The 19,726-nt window shown below is 51.8% G+C and overlaps 1 protein-coding gene across 1 annotated transcript in view; it reads right to left on the bottom strand.

Moving 5' to 3' along the window:
- Positions 1–19,726, bottom strand: part of BCAS4 (breast carcinoma amplified sequence 4) — a 72,925-nt gene that overhangs the window by 43,640 nt on the left and 9,559 nt on the right. Inside the window, exons 2-3 of the mRNA XM_011993228.1 lie at positions 17,233–17,334; positions 7,328–7,462 (exon numbers count right to left, since the gene is read on the bottom strand). Coding sequence (XP_011848618.1) covers positions 7,328–7,462; positions 17,233–17,334 — 237 coding nt within the window. The remainder of the gene's footprint in view (positions 1–7,327; positions 7,463–17,232; positions 17,335–19,726) is intronic.

Raw genomic sequence — 19,726 nt, 5'->3', positions numbered from 1 at the left:
GCAGCCCGCAGGGCTCCAGCCCCATTTCACACTTTCACTTCCGCACATGCCTGAAACCATCTCCAGATGTGAGGGGCCCTCCACAGGCAGGTGCTGGGCTGATGGCCGCCCCCTCCAGCGGGGTCTCAGGGACATTTGTCTGGAAGACCTGGGCCCCTTTCCGGAGCCTCTTTTCTTTCCTCTGATTGGACAAGGGCCCTGAGACCTGGCGAGGGGAGGATTCCAGAGAGCTCAGGGCACAGCATGAGGTATTTCCAGGGGAGGAAACATTCCAAACAGCCGAACCTGCAGCCTGGAGGGCACCCACGTGCCCTGCTCAGCTCTGGTGTTCAAGTCCTAAAACGTCACAGACCCTGAACGCCAGCCTGAGCTCAGAGCAGAGAAGGAGCCCTGGTTTCTCGCCAAGTGAAGCAAATTCGACCAAGTCACTCCCCTGCTACAAACACTTCCACGGCTCCCGTCGCCCCTAGAATAGTGTTAAATTCCTCTGCGTGGCCTTGAGACCCCGCACAATCTGGTCCCTGCTACCTCCCAGACCTTATGTCTCTCCACTCTGCCCTGGCTCGTGCAGGCAGCCCAGCTAAACTGGAGATTCCTCAAGCACCAAGCTCAGGTGCGTTGCAGAGATTTTGCAATTGCAGTTCCCTCAGCCCAGAGCACTCTTTCTTCTGACTCCACACCGCCACTTACTCATCATCCAGCTCTCAGCTTCCACGGCCCCTCCTCAGAGGCCACTCCTGACCCCTCAGACCAGGGATCCTTTTTAATTTTTGTACATTTTATTTTGTAGAGACAGGGTCTGTCACCCAGGCTGGAGTGCAGTGGTGCAGTCTCGACTCACTGCAGCTTTGAACTCCTGGGCTCAAGCAATTCTTCCACCCCAGGCTTTCAAGTAGCTGGGACCACACAAATGCACCACCATGCCTGGGTAAAGGGCCCCCTTTAGAAACAGCCATCTAACTGGATTTTCTGTTTTTTCTTGTTGTTTTTTGAGACAGAGTCTTGCTCTGTTGCCCAGGATGGAGTGCAGTGGTACAATTATGGCTCACTGCAGCCTTGACCTCCTGTGCTCAAGTGATCCTTCCACCTCCTGAGTAGCTGGGAATACAGGCATGCACCACCATCCCTGGCAAAGTTTGTATTTTTTTTGGTAGAGACGGGGTTTCGCCATATTGCCCAGGCTGTAACTCCTGGGCTCAAGTGACCCACTCATCTAGGCCTCCCAAAGTGCTGGGATTACAGGCATGAGTCACCATGTACCACCTGTAACTGAACTTTCTTTGAATTTGGTCACTGTCTGTATTCTTGCACCAGACACAAGCTCCCTGAAGAGATCACAGCTCTCTACCAAGGCAATATATGATGGAAAGAAGAACGTGGATTCATATCCTGATGTCCAACTGTGTGATTCTGGGTAAGTTACTTACCTTCTCTGTGCCTCAGTTTCCTCACCTGTAAGATGGAGATAGAAATAGCACCTCCCTCGTGGGATGTTATGAGGACTGACAGGCTGAAAACAGTGCCTGGCACAGCAGGGCTGGCTCTGTCAGCTGCCCCGTGATTCCCGCTCACCGCTGAGCACCAAGTGTTGAGTCTGCCCTGGACCACTCCATTACTCACAAGCAAAGCCGGCTTTTCAGCCGGGTGTGGTGGCTCACGCCTATAATCCCAACACTATGGGAGGCCGAGGTGGGTAGATCACTTGAGGTCAGGAGTTCGAGACCAACTTGGCCAATGTGGCAAAACTCTGTATCTACTAAAAATACAAAAATTAGCCTGGCATGGTGGTGCATGCCTGTAATCCCAGCTACTTGGGAGGCTGAGGCAGGAGAATCACTTGACCCCAGGAAACGGAGGTTGCAGTGAGCTGAGATCACACCACTGGCTGGCTTTTCAGGTGGCCGATGCTCTTCCGCTCCACGCTCGAAATCCCTCCTGAGAGTTCTGGAGCTTTTCTCCTCTGCTTTAGCGTGAGCCCTCATCATTTTCCATCAAATCCAAACTAGTTTTCTAGCAAGCAAAGCCTCTCACGAACGTGCCCATGCGAGCTCACTGACTCAGTCAGAGGACTCTCTGAGGCTTTTTTTTTTTTGAAATTTAAAGATATTATTTTAAGCTGGGTGTGGTGGGTCACACCTGTAATTCCAGCACTTTGGGAGGCTGAGGTGGGCAGATTGCCTGAAGTCAGGAGTTCGAGACCAGCCTGGCCAACATGGCAAAACCCTGTCTCTCACTAAAAATACAAAAATTAGCCAGGCGTGGTGTTGGGCACATGTAATCCCAGCTAATCGGGACGCTGAGGCAGGAGAATCGCTTGAACCCAGGAGGCAGAGGTTGCAGTGAGCCGAGATCCCATCACTGCACTCCAGCCCGGGCGACAGAGTGAGACTGTCTCAATTAAAAAAAAAAAAGACCCCCCCAAAAAAAGACAGACTGAATGTGGCCAGATCATGCAGCCTCTTGCAGGCCATGAGAAGGAGTTTGGATTTTATTCTGAAGTCACTGAGAAGCCATCTCGGAACAATTCAAAATAACTTTAGGATCTCAAAAGATATCATCTTAATAACATCTAGTAAATTAGAGATGCGGTCTCCCCATGTTGTTCCCAGCTCAAGTGATCCTCCCGCCCTGGCCTCCCAGAGTGCTGGGATTATGGGTGGAAGCCACTGTGCCTGGCTAAGAGACTTGCCCATGGTCACACAGCTAAGACATGTCTTAGCTACAATGAAAGAGAGGTGCAATTTTTATTAAAACCTCACAATGTTATAACGACCAATATAAAAGCATAACTGAAAACTTTTCATTTGTACAGAACAGCATGAAAATGTGGACTTTTGTACCACGAAATACATATGTCGTAGCACGGCCCTGCGTACATTTGGGTGGCTGGGCGCCAAGGGCCTGGGGCACAGGCTGGCTCCGTCTGTGGAGCAAATGCCTCTTTCTCAGGCAGCTCAAAGGCGGGGCTGAGAGGCCAGGCTCCAGTTGGAAAGCTGGCTGAGAGGAACACTAGTATCCTCAGGTCACTTCCTGCACCAGACCCCTCGGGCCAGCCCAGGCCACAGGCCATGTCCACGCCGGCACCAAGTCACCCGGGCAGCGGGCAGCCTGCCCTCTCTGGGGGCTGGGCCTCTGGCGAGTGGTGGGGCTCCCCACAGGGGCAGAACCCCATGCCAGCATTCCCGTGGGGCCACCCAATATCCCTGTCTCACCTCAGCCCTCTCCACTCCACGGACCCTTTGGAGACAGCACGGGTGGGTGAGGAACAGACAGCCCAGGGGCGCCACACGGCCAGGTCACCCTGAGTGGCTGCTGTGTCTGGATGGTCACTGTTCGGGTCACCCAGGGTTGGGGGAAGCCTCAAACACCTGCCTCGGGGGAGCAGTGGGGTCCTGGGGGAGGTACCACGAGAGAAACCAAAGCTCTCCGAGCCCCTGGCTGCCTGGGCCCCTCGGGCCTACACTGGGCATTGGAACAGGCCCCGGGAGAAGGGCTTGGTGGAGATCCAAGCCCTTGGTGGAGGCTGGAATGTCAGCCTCTGAGGGTGATGGCCGTTCAGGGTCACAGAAAGGAGGTGTCCACCCTGGGGAAGGAGGCGCTGAGGGGAACTGACTAGAGACGGCACAGAATCCCAGTTTTGAAAGAATCAAGATGGAGGACACTGAGAAGGCCTGGGTGCCCTACAAGGACTCCCACCTCCCAGAGAGCAGGTCTGGGGGTCAGGGAGGGCACAGAATGGGCCAACGGGGTGCAGGGCACCAACTCTGGGCCCAGACATCACAAGTTCAAATCCCAGCTCCACCACTTCCTGCGTGGGGCAACCCTCAGTGACTCAGTTTCCTCATCCGTAAAACAGGAACAATGACCACACCCTCTTCATAGGGTGGGGTGTGAGGCGACTGCAGAGTCTGCCCCAGCAGCAACGGTGATGGTCATCATTCTGGAAGGGCCCCTCCAGCTCACACCCTAGAGCAGCCACAGCCCTGGAGCCTTCAGGTCTGCACACGCATGCGCACACTTGGCTGCACCGCCTCCCCCAGACAAAGCCCTTGTGGGGCCAAGAACAACACACCGGGGTTGCTGAATGACTCACCCACCCCTGGCCAGGACGCGCTTCCTGGAACAAGTCACCACAGGTAGGTCTAGGGGGCTCTCCAAGGCTTAGCAAGGCCCAGTGTGGCAGAGAGGAGAGGGTGCAGGTCCCAGCATGCCCCAGCCACACCCCGGGGGGGATGCCACATCCCTGCAGCAGGGGTGGTGGGGGGACCTCAGTTTCAGAGCTCCACAGGCCTGGATTCCAAACCCAGCAGTGACCCTGGATAGGTGATTCTCCGTCTCCAAGCCTCAGTTTCTGCCTCTGTAAATGGGAACACTAGCACCAACCTCATGGGGATGACTGCCAACTGCAAGAAGTGTATTAAATGACAGGCAGGACCTACTGTTACGATACTTGGGTCCTAACAGGACATGGACAGCCAAGGTCCTTTCTGCCCCGATGTGTCTTTAAAAAAAAAAATTTTTTTTTAATTTTCAGAGAGGGTCTTGTTCTGTTGTCCAGGCTAGAGTGTAGTGGCATGATCAAGGTTCATTGCAGCCTCAAACTCCTAGGCTCAAGTGATCCTCCTACCTCAGCCTCCTGAGTAGCTAGGGCCACAGGTGCACGCCATCACACTTGGATAATTTCTTGTAGAGATGAGGTCTTGCTTTGTTGCCCAGGCTGATCTTGAACTCAAGCAATCCTCCCACCTTGGCCCCCCAAAGTGGTGGGATTATGGCCATGAGCTACCACATCTGGCCCCTAATGTGCTTTTTTTTTGTGAGACAGGGTCTCACTCTGTTACCTAGGCTGAGTGCAGTCATGCGATCTCGGCTCACCGAAACCTCCACCTCCCAGGCTAGGTTCAAGTGATCCACCCACTCAGCTTCCTGAGTAACTGAGACCACAGGCATGCGCCACCATGCCCAGCTAACTTTTCTATTTTTTGTAGAAATGGGGTTTTGCCATGTTGCCCAGTCTGGTCTCGAACTCCTGGGCTCAAGTGAACCACCTGCCTTGGCCTCCCAAAGTGCTGGTATTATAGGCATAAGTCACCGTACCCAGCCCCAAATGTGCTTTTAAAGCCATCAGTGGGAAAAGTCACTCAGGAATGGTCACTGTAAGTTGAGGGAGAGGACAAAGGATGCAGCTCATGACTTCATTGTCTTTGGAAAGCAAAGAGATGGAGTTTGTCTGAAGAGGGGCAATCCCAGAGGGCTTCTCACAGGAGGTGTCTTTAACCTGGGCTCTGAAAGATCAAGAGGAGTTCCTAGACCATGAAATCTGAGAGGCCGCTGTCCAGCTGTTACAAGCTTGGGCCAACCACTCATCTGGAAGCAGGCAGGTGAGTAGCACGTGCCTCAGGCAGGTACAATGAGGCCAGGAGCCTGTGACGGGAAAGCACATGCCCTATCAGCATTTCAAGTCGCACTGTTTAAATATATCGCCTGGCCAAATAGAATGAGTTGACATGGGCCAAATTCTGCCCACGGGCAGAACCCTGACACTTTCTGAATTTTCATTTCCTCACCTGTTAAATGGAGATACTATTAATACCCAGCACACAAGATGGCTGGGAAAGGTAAATGAATCACTGCATATAAAACGCCTAACGCAGAGCCTGGAACCTGGTTAGCACTCAACAAGGCCAGGCGTGGTAGCTCATGCCTGTAATCTCAGCACTTTGGGAAGTCAAGGCAGGAGGATCACTGAAGTCCAAGAGATGGAGACCAGTCTGGGCAGCAAAGCGAGTCTCTGTCTCTATAAAAATAAAAATTAGCCACCGCGCGCGGTGGCTCACGCCTGTAATCCCAGCACTTTGGGAGGCCAAGGCAAGAGGATCACTTAAGCCCAGAAGTTCAAGACCAGCCAGGGCCACAGGGGGAGACTCTGTCTCTATAAAAATAAAAATTAGCCAGGCATGGTAGTATGCACCTGTAGTCCCAGTTACTCAGTGTGGATGCTGAGGTGGGAGGATCACCTGAGCCCCAGAGGTTGAGGCTGCAGTGAGCCGAGATGGTGCCACTGCACTCCAGCCTGGGCAACAGAGCGAGACTCCGTCTCAAAAAAAAAAAGAAGAAAATAAAAATAAAATAAAAAATTAGCCAGGTGTGGTAGTGCATGCCTGCAGCCCCAACTACTTGGGAGGCCAAGGTGGGAGGATCACTTGAGCCCAGGAGTTCCAGGCTGCGATGAGTTAGGATCACGCCTGCATTCCAGCCTGGGTGACAGAGTGAGATCCTATCTCAAAAACAAAAAGCATTCACTAATTGGGCTGTTGTGATAAAGTGGAGACAAGGTGTGGACAGGCAGGAACAGTGGAGACAGGGCAGTAGAGGGGATACCTGCAGGCAGAGCCCAAGGAGCCACAAGAGGCCCCACTAGGTGACACCTTTCCTGTGAAGGGCAAGTCACCAGAAACAGGCACTCCAGGACCTGACCTCAGACAAGTCCCCTTATCTCCTTCCCTGAGCCTCCATCTTCTCAACTATAAAATGAGGGTGATTAGCCAGGCATGGTGGCCCATGCCTGTAATCCCAGCACTTTGGGAGGCCAAGGCAGGTGGATTACTTCAATTCAGGAGTTCAAGACCAGCCTGGCCAACATGGTGAAACCCCATCTCTACTAAAAATACAAAAATTAGCTGAGCATGGTGGCACACACCTGTAATCCCAGCTACTTGGGAGGCTGAGGTAGGAGAATCACTTGAACCCAGGAGGCGAAGGTTGCAGTGAGCTGAGATCACGCCACTGCACTCCAGCCTGGGTGCCAGAGTGAGACCCCATTTCAAAAGAAAACAAAAAGGACACATGATCCTTCCTTCCTTGCGGGGCCATGGAGAGGATCCCAGGACGACAGAGGAGAGATGAGGAAGAGAACGGCCTTTGCAGGCCATAAACCCATCCCCCTTCCCCTGCTCCTTGAGGCTGACTCCTGCCTCAGGAAGGGGAACCTGGCCAGAATTCTGGATGTCATCTTGGTCACTGTCCCTAAGTGTGCAAGGATGGGCAGGAGGATGGGAGCTGTTTCTGCTCACCACAGTAACCTCAGATGGCACTCAGCAAACAGTAGGTGCTCAATAAATGGTAGATGAGCACACAAACCATCGCAGCCCAGGGCTCACAGGGGACAGAGAAAGGCTGAGGTGTCTGGCCGCCTGTACCCGTTTCCTGTCTGCAGAAGTGAAATGTGCCCCCTGAACTTGGCTTCCTGCGCGCTCCTCCCCATGCTGGGGTCTGCGGAGGGAAGGGGGAGCAGCCCTCCCCTCACTTCTTGGGTCAGGATACTCACGTTCCTGAAGGAGGGGAGCCCTGCGGATCCCAGCCACCTCCGCAGGGCCTGTGGGAAGGCCCCATGGTCCCGCTCAGCCTGAAGCACGTCTGCTTCCAGGAAGGCGACATGGTGTCCAACCATCTTGACGAAGGCCTGAGAGACACGGAGAGGCCATGATGCCACATCTGTGCAGGCTGGAGCCCATTCCTGGCCACACTCCCTAGGCCGGTGGGGACTCCAGGCCTTTCATCATTACGACCAGCCTCCCTCCAACAGGGCTCCCCACAAGGTGGCAGGGCCTGCTTCGCTGGAGGGACACCTGCAGAAACCCTGACAATGGTCACAACTCCCGCTGGTGGCCTCTTGCCTTCTCCCCATAGGGACGCTGTTCTTAGCCTCCATTTTACAGGGGAGGGAAATCAAGGCTCAGAGAGGCTGGGTCACCTGCTCAAAGTCACGAAGCCAGGAAGTGCCGGGGGCCGGGGGGGCGGCAGGGTCTCAGGGCACATTCATCAGATTTCAAAGCCTTTTTTGTTCAAAGTTGATTTTATAGAAATAGCCCAAATGCTTATTTATTTGTACTTTTCATCTATGTTAAGGACACACAAACGCTCATTTTAATAGTGGATGTGCTGTATATTCGAACTCAGAAGCCACCAAGGGCCTAGCAGGAAACAAGCAGGTAAAGGGGGACTAATGGGAAGCAGGGTCAACCAGAAAGCTAAGTCCAGGCCCACAGGAACCACTCAGCTCCAGGCCTCAAGTGCAGAGCTGCCAGTTTCAAGAATAAAGGGCACAGGGGCTCACACCTGTAATCTCAGCACTTTGGGAGGCTAAGGTGGGTAGATCACCTGAGGTCAGGAGTTCAAGACCAGCCTTGAGATCTGGAGTTTGAGATGCCTGGCTACTTTTTCAATTTTTTTTGTAGAGATACGGTTTTACCACGTTGCCTAGGCTGGTCTTAAATTCCTGGCCTCAAGGGACCCTCCCTGGCTTCAGCTTCCCAAAGTATTGAGATTACAGGCATAAGGTACCATGCCCAGCCAGAATTCTTTTTTTTGTTGTTTATTTTAATTTAATTTATTTTTTTGAGATGGAGTTTCACTCTTGTCACCCAGGCTGGAGTGCAATGGCGTGATCTCAGCTCACTGCAACCTCCACCTTCCAGGTTCAAGTGATTCTCCTGTCTCAGTCTCCCAAGTAGTTGGGATTACAGGCACCTGCCACCATGCCCAGCTACTTTTTATGTTTTTAGCAGCCTGTCGCCCAGGCTGGAGTGCAATAGCATGATCTTGGCTCGCTGCAACCTCTGCCTCCAGATTCAAGCAATTCTCCTGCCTCAGCCTCCCAAGTAGCTGGGATTACAGGTGAGCACCACCATGTCCAGCTAAAGAGATAGGGTTTCTCCATGTTGGTCAGGCTGATCTCAAACTCCAGATCTCAGGTGATTCACCCACCTCGGCCTCCCAAAGTTCTGGGATTACAGGCGTGAGCCACTGCACCCCGTCTTATGTTGTATTTTTAATAAAGATGGCGTTTCACCATGTTGGCCAGGCTGGTCTCGAACTCCTGACCCCAGGTGTTCTGCCTGACTCAGCCTCCCAAAGTGCTGGGATTACAGGCGTGAGCCACCGCACTCAGTCTGTCTTTCAGACTTCCATCTAACTGTCCCTGAGCACCTGATGTCATACAGCCCCGGCAGGCACTCTAGAGCCACCCAGATTCCTGGTCTTCACAGCCCTCATTGCCCTCTGAAATTCTTATCTATTCACGGTCCACGCCTTTAGGATGTGGGTTCTAAAAGAGAAGCTGCTGAGTCAGCACTGCTCACAGGCCAAGACCAGAGCCTGGTCCAGGAGACAGGGCCCATATGGATGGTGGATGCATAAATGCACACGTGCATGAATGAATGAGTGAATGAGTGAGTGTATCCTTAGCAAAACGACATTGAGTGAACCCAAGATGGAGGCTTCTCTTGTGCTGCTGCCGCCCTGGGGCTCTGGCTGCAGCAGGGCTGAAAGGCTGAATCAGCCACGTCGTGTGTGTGTGTGTGTGTATGTGCAGATGTGTGCATGTGTGTGTGTGTGTGTATAGAGGTGGGTGGGTGGGAAATGGGCCAGGAAGCATCTGACAAGGGCTCCAGCCTCAGAGGCCTGGCTCAGCCCGCACATATGGTTGTAAAACTCAGAAGAAAGTCCCGACTCCCCTTCCTCCAGCCGATTCCAATTTTATGCTCCCTGCGTTAATACCAATCTGGTGGAGAGTGTGAGGCGAAGCTGAGGAATGTGCGCTCACGACGTCTGAATTGTCTCCAAAATGCCTGCCAGTGAGGCCAGCCCGGCCAAGCCACAGCCAGAGAGGCGGAAACCTGGGCCAGGGCAGCCCCAACTCCGGGGAGAGGAGACGCGCATGTCCACCCACACAGCCAGGCTGTGGTGGCTGCAGGTGAGCGAGAGGGCTCACCGCTAATCTTAGCCACCCTGAGGGCTGGGTGCAGGGAGCACAATTGATTTCTGCATATTTTCCTCTTCAATAAAGACACGCTACTTTTATAATCAGTTGAGAGGGAGGGAAGGAGGAAAGCCTCATTGTTTAAAAACATATTGGCAAGTATTGAGGAATTTGAACACTTTCGTCCCCCCTGGACACGGGGGTCTTGCCATGTTGCCCAGGCTGATCTCGAACTCCTAGGCTCAAGTGATCCTCCCACTTCGGCCTCCCAAAGTGCTGGGATTACAGGCCGAGCCACTATGCCTGGAGAATTTGAACATTTCCACCAAAGAGTTCCCAGCTTCAGAGCATGATTCCTGTACAGAAAGGTGTGTTGACATCCAGCAGGGGGGAACATAAACTTTGCAACCCCAGTTCTACCACTTCCCACCTGTGTGAACTCAGGAGAGTCACTTCTCATCTCTGTGCCTCAGCGGCTTTTTCTGTAAAATGAGACTAATAGCAGGACCTTGTTCCTGGGGTTGCTGTGGAGTTGAAGTGAGTTCTTATGTGTAAAGCACTCATAGTGCCTCGCCTGTAGTAGGTACTCAAAAATATTAGTTTTTGTTGGCTGGGCAAAGTGGCTCATGCCTGTAATCTTGGCACTTTGAGAGGCCAAAGTGGGCAGACTGCTTGACCCAGGAGTTCAAGATGAGCCTGAGCAACATGGCAAAACTCCATCTCTACAGAAAATACAAAAAATTGTGGCAGGGCGCAGTGGCTCACGCCTGTAATCCCAGCACTTTGGGAGGCTGAGGCGGGCGGATCACAAGGTCAGGAGATCGAGACCACGGTGAAACTCCGTCTCTACTAAAAAAGTACAAAAAATTAGCCGGGCACGGTGGCAGGTGCCTGTAATCCAAGCTACTCGGGAGGCTGAGGCAGGAGAATGTCGTGAACCTGGGAGGCGGAGCTTGCAGTGAGCCGAGACTGTGCCACTGCACTCCAGCCTGGGCGACTGAGCAAGACTCCATCTCAAAAAAAAAAAAAATTAGCTGGGTGTGGTGGTGCACGCCTGTAGTCCCAAGCTATTCGGGAGGCTGAGGTGGGAGGATCAGTTGAGGCCAGGAAGCGTGACTGCACCACTGCACTCCAGCCTGGATGACAGAGCGAGAACTTGTCTCAAAAAAAACAAAGTTAGTTTTTATTAATACAACTGATAAAGGGTCGAGTTCTGGCCTAAGAGGTCACCTCGTGGTTTCCAAGCTCTCACCTGGCAGGTCACACTGATTCTGAGGGCAGGGTGGACTTGCAGTCTGTGGAAGCCACTGACACTCTAGTTACCCCAGGACCTCCCCCTGGCAGGGCAGAGCAGTCATTGTTCCATCCTGGACAGATTCCCCCTCTCTCAACCTTGTGGACCACTACAACCACCATAATAGTTTGTCCTTGCGGAGCATCTGCAAGATGGCAGGTGCTGGTCTCGTTTAATCCTCACAATGACTCTGAAGGGTGGACGGCACATTCCCTTCCAGGAGATGGGGGTCTTCCTTGCCACTGACTCCAAAGGGGCAGATCAGAGCCCCAGCTCTCTGGTTCTGGAGTCCACCTGCCCCATACAATGTCAGGTTCTCAGCAGGTCCCTCAGTTTTATTGTTTGATGGCACACACTTGAGCTAATAGGAAATACATCATCAGCCGGGCACGATGGTTCACGCCTGTAATCCCAGCACTTTGGGAGGCTGAGGCGGGCGGATCATGAGGTCAGGAGTTCGGGACCAGCCTGACCAACATGGTGAAACCCCATCTCTACTAAAACTACAAAAATTAGCTGTGCGTGGTGGTATACGCCTGTAGTCCCAGCTACTTGGGAGGCTGAGGCAGGAAAATCACTTGAACCCGGGAGGCAGAGGTTGCAGTGAGCTGAGATTGTGCCATTGCACTCCAGCTTGGGTGACAGAGCGAGACTCTGTCTCCAAAAAAAAAAAAAAAAGGAAAAGAAATACATCATCTCCCACTTGACCTTAAAAATCCACAGCCCTCTTGGAACCTCCCTTAGGACTCCCCCCTTTTAACGGAGCATCAGTTACAGAGAAATCTCTCTCTACTCTAAAGAAAGCAGATGTGCAGGGGTGTTGACAGGAGGTGAGTGCCACTCAGCCTCAATGTTGGTGAGACTCTAGGGCAGAGCGTGGTCTGTGACAGCCGGGAGATTCACGCCCCACGGTGGTGACAGTTGCTTCTCAGCTGTTCCCAGAAAGGAATGGGGAGAGCTTGGGGTTGGTCTTCTAACACCTGGTCCCTCAGCAGTTCTGGCTCCTGTTGGCATCTGAGTTTGCAATCTCCATCTAAATCTTATAGTAGGCCAGGCGCGGTGGCTCATGACTGTAATACCAGCACTTTAGGAGGCTGAGGCGGGCGGATCACAAGGTCAGGAGATCGAGACCATCCAACATGGTGAAACCGCGTCCCTACTAAAAGTACAAAAAATTAGCTGGGCGTGGTGGCGGGCGCCTGTAGTCCCAGCTACTCGGGAGGCTGAGGCGGGAGAAATTGCTTGAACCCGGGAGGCAGAGGTTGCAGTGAGCTGAGATTGCACCACTGCACTCCAGCCTGGCGACACAGAGAGACTCCGTCTCAAAAAAAAAAAAAAAAAAAATTGTAGTAGTTGCGTGGGTGGAAGTTCAAAATGGTGTAGTCACTTTGGAAAATTGTTTGAAACTTCCTAAAATGAGTTTCCATAGCTCTCCTAAAAAGACCTGCCAATAATTCCACTCCTAGGTATCCACCCATAAGAAATGAAAACATATGTCACACAAAAACTTGTACGCAAACGTTCATAGCAGCATTATTCACGACAGCCGTAAAGTGGAAAGCACCTGACTGTGCACCAGCTAGTGCATGGACAAATAAAGTACGGTCCAGCCATATACCAAAAGATGATTCAACCACAGAAGGAATGAGGTCCTGGCACATGCTACAACATAGATGAACCCTGAAACCTTTATGGCAAGTGAAAGTAGCCAAGCCCAAAAGGCCATATATGGTATGATTCCATTAGCATGAAATGTCCAGCATAGGCAAATCCAGAGACAGAAAGTAAAAGAGTGGTTGCCAGAGTCGGGGGCTGGGGAATGGTTGCCAGTAGGCATGAGGTACCTTTTGGGAAAATGTTCTGGAATGAGATAGTGCTTATTGTTGTATCACCTGGTAAATATACCCCACACCTCCAAATGGTATACTTTAAGAATAATCGGCTGGGCATGGTGGTTCATGCCTGTAATCCCAGCACTTTGGGAGGCGAAGGCGGGTAGATCACTTGAGGTCAGGAGTTCGAGACTAGCCTGGTCAACATGGTGAAACCCCATCTCTACTAAAAATACAAAAATTAGCCAGGTGTGGTGGGCATTCCTGTAATCCCAGCTACTCAGGAGGCTGAGGCAGAAGAATCACTCAAATCCGGGAGGCAGAGGTTGCAGTGAGCCAAGATCCCACCACTGCACTCCAGCCTGGGCAACAGAGCGAGACTCCGTCTCAAAAAAAAAAAAAAAAAGAAGAAGTTCGAGACCAGCCTGGGCAGCAACTTAGTGAGCCTCAGTCTCTACAATGAATGAATGAATGAATGAATGAATGAATGAATGAATGAATGAAAAAAAGAATAATCAATGTCAACTTTCCTGTTGGTGGGGAGTGGGGGTTACAGCAGCTGCAATCCCTCTGATGGGTCCTGTTATTCTAAGGACAGGGTCCAAACTCCAGGCCTTGGCCCTACCCTGTGGGCTACATCCCTCACTCCAGTCTCATTCCTGACCTTGAGCTCCTCCCGGGCCCCAAGTGTCTGAGAAGCTGCCTTTTCCCGCCCCTGGACCTTTCTTTGCACAAGCTGCTCCCTCCCCAGGTTTTCTGCACCCAATCTCAGGCCTTAGGGTCCAGGTCACACACTTGGGAAGCCCCCTCTGTTCCAGCTCTGGCCAGGACCCCTTGGTGTGTGCTCTTGAGGCCGACCCGCCCCACCCGGCCTGCTTCCCTGTCTAATGCTCCTCCAGGACCACCCACAGGGAACCAGACATCTCCCCTGGGTCGTATGCCCAGCACCCATCTCTGAGAAGCCCACCGTGCAGCAAATGTTTGTTGAATACAACAAGGATTTGGGTGCAAGAACCTCACCGTCACTCCCATTTTATGGGGAAATGAGGCTGGGAATTTTCTGGGGGTCACACGCTAGGAGACAGCAGCACTAGGACGTGACTCCCGACTGTGCGGCTCTAGATCAGCGCTTCCAAACAGCAGGGACCTGGCCCCCCGGGGACATTTGGCCACATGTTTGGTTGTCAGGCTGGGGAGTGGGGTTGGAGGAATGCTAATAGTATCTTGGGAGTGGAGGCCAGAGAGGCTGCTAAGCAACTTACAATACCCAGAACAGCCCCACAACAGAGAATTTTCCAGGGCAGCAGCACCGGGGCTGAGAAGCCCTGCTCTGGGGTGTGCGTTCCTAACCACTAGGCTGTCCGGACTCTTCAGCGGCTTCCTCCTCCTCAGGATAAAGGCCAAAGTCCTGACCTCCGACGGCAAGGGTTGGACAACCTGCCTGCTGCCGCCAGTTTCTTTGGCCCCACTGGAGTCTGATTCCCCTTTGCCCCCAATACTTGGCCTCCCAAGATCCTTCCAACACCCAAGTCTCCTCCCTGCTCAGAGCCAAGGTCCCGCCTGCAGCCCCTGCCTGAGCTGCACCCACCTGACACACAGTTCCCACAGTTCCTCCACCCACTTAACACAGTTCCTTCCACTCCTTCTCCAGGGTCCTGTAGATCCCATGCCTCAGTCGCTGCTTCCCTTCACAGCACTTGCCTAATGAAAGCAAATCCTGGCCAAGTGTGAGCAGCAGAACAATGGCTCCCAAAAATGTCCACATCCTAGTCCCAGAACCTGTGAATATGTCACCTTCCTTGGCAAAAGGGATCTTGCAGGTGTGATTAAGTTAAGGATCTTGGAATAGGAGGTCACTGTGGATCATCCAGGTAGGCCCAACGTAATCTCAAGGGTCCTTACAAGAGGGAGGCAGGAAGGCCAGCAACAGAGAGACAGGAAGATGTCACTCCATGGGCTTTGAAGCGAGAGGCAGGGGCCACGAGCTAAGGAATGCAGGCAGTGCTAGAATCTGGAAAAGGCAGGAAAAAAGGCAAGGAAAGGCGAAGATTCTCCCCAGAGCCTCCTGAAGGGGCCAACCTGCCACCACCTTGACTTTAGCCCCATAAGGCACATTTTGGGCTTCTGACTTCCAGAACTATAAGATAATAAATGTGTGTCGTGGACGAGTGTAGTGGCTCATGCCTGTAATCCCAGCACTTTGGGAGGCTGAGGCGGGCAGATCCTTTGAGGTCGGGAGTTCAAGAGCAGCCTAGCCAACATGGCAAAACCTTGTCTCTACTAAAAAAACAAAAATTAGCCGGACGTGGTGGCAGGCGCCTGTAATTCAAGTTATTTGGGAGGCTGAGGCAGGAGAATCCCTTGAACCCAGGAGGTAGAGGTTGCAGAGAGCCAAGATCATGCCACTGCACTCCAGCTGGGGCTACAGAGCGAGACTCCGTCTCAAAAAAAAAAAAAAAAAAAGGTGTCGTTTTCTTTTCTTTTTTTTTTTTTAAAATTGGGCAGCCTCCTGAGCCAGGGTGGGCTCAGAGAGGCTCCTGTGTGTTGTTTTAAGCCACTAAGTTCATGGTAATTTCTCCCAGCAGCGATAGGAGGCTGATGTAGTAATACCCTGCTGAGGGTCTCTCCTGGCCGGCCCTCAGTCAACGTCAATGGACTGAATGCTCAGAAAGGAACGGTCCTGATAGCTGGGCTGGCCCAGGCCAGGCGAGAACCAAGCTGCAAGTCTTCACATTTTCTTTCCTCTTTCAAACGTGTGGAATAAAATTCAAATGAATCAGCTATTCCAAGGGCAAAGTTTTAATTATATTCCTGCTTCATTCTCTGCTGACAAGAATGTTAATTCTCTGCTAACTCGGTGCTGACAGCCACGCCTGCTCCCTCCCTCTGCAGCTTTGGAGGGGCTCACATTCCCTCTGGCCAGGTGACTATGACACAGCCGCAAGGTCCTCTCAGCCTCCCAGTCCTCTGCTGTGCACGGAGCCAGGGTCCCAAGCCTAGGGCCCCAGGTGGATGAAGAGCGTCTGGACCGGCACATATGAGCTGGAGTCCTGGCTTGATGTAACTAGTAGTGTGACCCCAGAGAAGTGGCTGACCTTGCAAAGCTTATGCTCCTCTTCCAGGAGATGAGGGCAGTGAGAGGACTGACTCTGCAGTGCAGCAAGGAGGAAATGAGATGCCATGCATCTTAGCCAGGCAAGTAAAAGATGGGTGAGCTACGTCAGTGGTAAGGCAAGAGGGCATGGTGAGGACTGTGGAAAATGGGAGAGCCCATGCCCTTCTGAGGAGCAGCAGCCACCAGCTCCATCCATTTTTTTTTTTTTCAGACAGTCTTGCTCTGTTGCCCAGGCTGGAGTGCAGTGGTGCGATCTTGGCTCACTGCAACCTCTGCCTCCCAGGTTCAAGTGATTCTTGTGCCTCAGCCTTCTCAGTGTGTGCCACCACACGCAGTTGAATTTCATACTTTTAGTAGAGACAGGGTTTCACCAGGTTGGCCAGGGTGGTTTCAAACTCTTGGCCTCCATTGATTCACCCGCCTCAGCCTCCCAAAGTGCTAGGATTACAGGCGTGAGCCACCACGCCCAGCCTCCATCCATTCTTGCAAGAACACTGCAAGAATGCAACCCAGGGCCTGGAAATGTTCTCGCTCTCAATTTGGGTCATCATCACATGATGTCGATATATGTAAAAATTCACTAAATTACATACTTAGACGTGTATACATTATATATTTATGCCTTGAAACATAAACAGATTAAAGTATTTAAGGAAATGTGGGCCCAGGGTTATCAAAGTTTCTGAATTTTCAAAAGCTTAAAATGCAGATTTTTATATAAAGTACCCTGATTTTAAATGTTGAAAACAAATTCTTTTTTTTCTTTTTGAGACAGGATCTTGCTCTATCGCCCAGCCTGGAGTACAGTGGCACAATCAAGGCTCACGGTAGCCACAACCTCCTGGGTTCAAGCCATCCTCCTACCTCAGCCTCCCAAGTAGCTGGGACTAGAGGCATGCACCCACCACACCTGACTAGTTCTGTATTTTTGGTAAAGATGGGGTTTCGCCATGTTGCTGGTCTCAAACTCCTGGGCTCAAGCGATCCTTCCACATTGGCTTCCCAAAATGTTGGGATTACAGGCATGAGCCACTGCACCTGGCCTGGAAACAAATTCTTACTTGTGGTTTTTTTCAACATATCACTTGAGTGCAGACCCCCCAACTGCCACCACCAACCCCCTGCATTGGGCATAATGCCTGCATGTTCAAGGCCAGATCGGCGTCTTCCAGAAAAAGGGAAAAGCCAGATCAGGTTCACAGCCTCAGAACCTTTGTTTGCGTAGACGCACCTCTAGCCGGTCCACTTTGGCGTAGATACCACGCATTTCTGTCAGTTTGGCCTTAAGGACTGGGATGTTTTCCTCCAGGATCTGTGACGTATCACTCCTGATCTGCAAGGAACAAAACAGCTCATCAGGCCTTCTGCCCCATCACTGTGTCCTCCTGCCTGCCTCAGAGGTCGGCCAGGGTCTACGCAGACCCCACCGATGGCTGAGGTGCCAGGTGGCATCCTGCGCCAGACAGGCCCAAGAACAACCCAGAGCCCCAGGGGAGGACCAACCTCATCGCCTCTGCGGACTCAGACCCACCCAGGTATTATTTACTGAACCACAAATTAATCACTTCTCCACCAACCACCCAGCAATACCAGTCCCAAGCTAAATATCTTCGTTTTCTAAACCACTGAACTGGAGCAAATGGAAAGAATCAGAATCTCTTCTCTAAACCAAAGTCAAAGTCAGTCCAGTTTTCATTGCACTGGAATATTAACAAGTTGATCATTACGATTAATATTCATTAATAATGTTAATGAACACCACAACTCTCATGTATCAGATGCTTCCGACACGCAGGCTTGTCCTAAGTACTTCCTTGCACCATCTCCTTGAGTTATCATTTTCTTCTGCTTGCAAGGGTTCCAGAAGTGAACTGTATGAAGCCACATATCTTTCCCTTGATCACTGAAATCAGACGCCGATGGTTCCTTTTTCCTTCAGAACCCAAGGACCAAGCCTAACTCTTCTGTGTGTGTGAGAGAGAATGAGAGATTCCATTTTCATGTTATCACATCCTCGCTGTGCAAAAAAAAGGCCATATATTCATGGCTCTCAAATTCTGGGGAGTGGCTGGCCGTGGTGGCTCACACCTGTAATCCCAGAACTTTGGGAGGCTGAGGTAGGTGGATCACCTGAGGTCAGGAGTTCAAGACCAGCCTGGCCAACATGGTGAAACCCTGTGTCTACTAAAAATACAAAAATTAGCCAGGCATAGAGCACACACCTCTAATCTCAGCTACTCGGGAGGCTGAGGCAGGAGAATTGCTTGAACCCTGGAGGCAGAGGTTGCAGTGAGCCAAGATCGAGCCATTGCACTCCAGCCTGGGTGACGGAGCGAAACTCCATCTCAAAAAAGAAAAAAAAAAAATTCTGGGGAGCAACTGAATCTCCTTGGGGAAGCCTTTCAAACACTGATTCTGATTCCCAGCCTCTCCTAGTTTGAGAATCTGCATTTTCAGCCAACACTCTGAGGCAGCGTTGGAATAGGAATCTGGGGACCACTGTTACAGAAACACCAGTGGGCACAGCAGGAGCTGGACTAAGGATTCAGGCTAGTGTTTAAATTTAGCTCTACCCATCATGAGCTCTGTGACCTTAGGCAACTCACTGCACCTCTCTGAGCCCTCCTTTGCTCACTGGGACAGTGGTGCGATGATGATGGTCCTTTTGCTGGGATGCTGAGGATGAGCTGTTTAGCACAGTGCTGGCGTGGAGTGTGGAGGTGGCTTCTGACATGCTCCCCGGGGTCTCACCCTCCTGGTATCCTCACGCTCAGGTAATCTCCTTCCCTAGATTTTGGGCTAGGCCTAGTGGCTTTAGTTTGTTTGTTTGTTTTTTGAGACTGAGTCTGGCTCTGTTGCCCAGGCTGGAGTGAAGTGGTGCAATCTCAGCTCACTGTAACCTCTGCCTCCCAGGTTCAAGCGATTCTCCTGCCTCAGCCTCCTGAGTAGCTGGGACCACAGGTGCGCACCACCATGCCCAGGTAGTTTTTGTATTTTAGTAGAGACGGGGTTTCACCACGTTGGCCAGGTTGGTCTTGAACTTCTGACCTCAAGTGATCCACTTGCCTCGGTCTCCCAAAGAGCTGGGATTATAGGGGTGAGTCACCACCTCTGGCCCCAAATTTTTATTTAAAAAATTTTTTTTTGAAAACTGTAACTGTTTTTCCTCCTCTTTCTGCCTAAGTACATCAGACTTCTCGTGGTTATCATGAAAATCTGCTCCCACCACTGTTCAGACGACATTTCCCCCTTGCCCTGGGTTTCCTGCGACCTTCGCCCCATTGCTCTGTATGTCTAAAACCAAACTTCTCCACGCCTCTCCCCACGCCTAGCCCTCCTCTGGTCACAGCACCGCCATCTCTCTGGGCACCTAGCTCTAGGTGTCTAGTATCCTCAGGGATACTTGTTTTTCATGCCCTGATCCCACAAGGTCAAAGATAAGCCCTGAGAGGGTGGCATGTGGTATCAGGCTGCCCGGCCTAAGCCCCTGGCCCACTGTTCTCCACTATGACACGAGGCTGGTCCCCTATCCTCCCTGGGCCTCAGTTTCCTCATCTCATATTTTGAAAAAAAAAAAAGATTTTGCAGGCTGGACACAGTGGCTTACACCTGTAATCCCAGCAGTCTGGGAGGCCAAGGCGGGCAGATCACCTGAGGTGAGGAGTTCAAGACAAGCCATAGCCAAAATGGAGAAACCCTGTCTCTACTAAAAATACAAAAGTTAG

The sequence above is a fragment of the Mandrillus leucophaeus genome, unplaced genomic scaffold (genome assembly GCF_000951045.1).
Source record: "Mandrillus leucophaeus isolate KB7577 unplaced genomic scaffold, Mleu.le_1.0 Scaffold428, whole genome shotgun sequence".
NCBI classification, from domain to species: domain Eukaryota; kingdom Metazoa; phylum Chordata; class Mammalia; order Primates; family Cercopithecidae; genus Mandrillus; species Mandrillus leucophaeus.
This window is presented reverse-complemented; position numbering and strand designations above follow the sequence as displayed.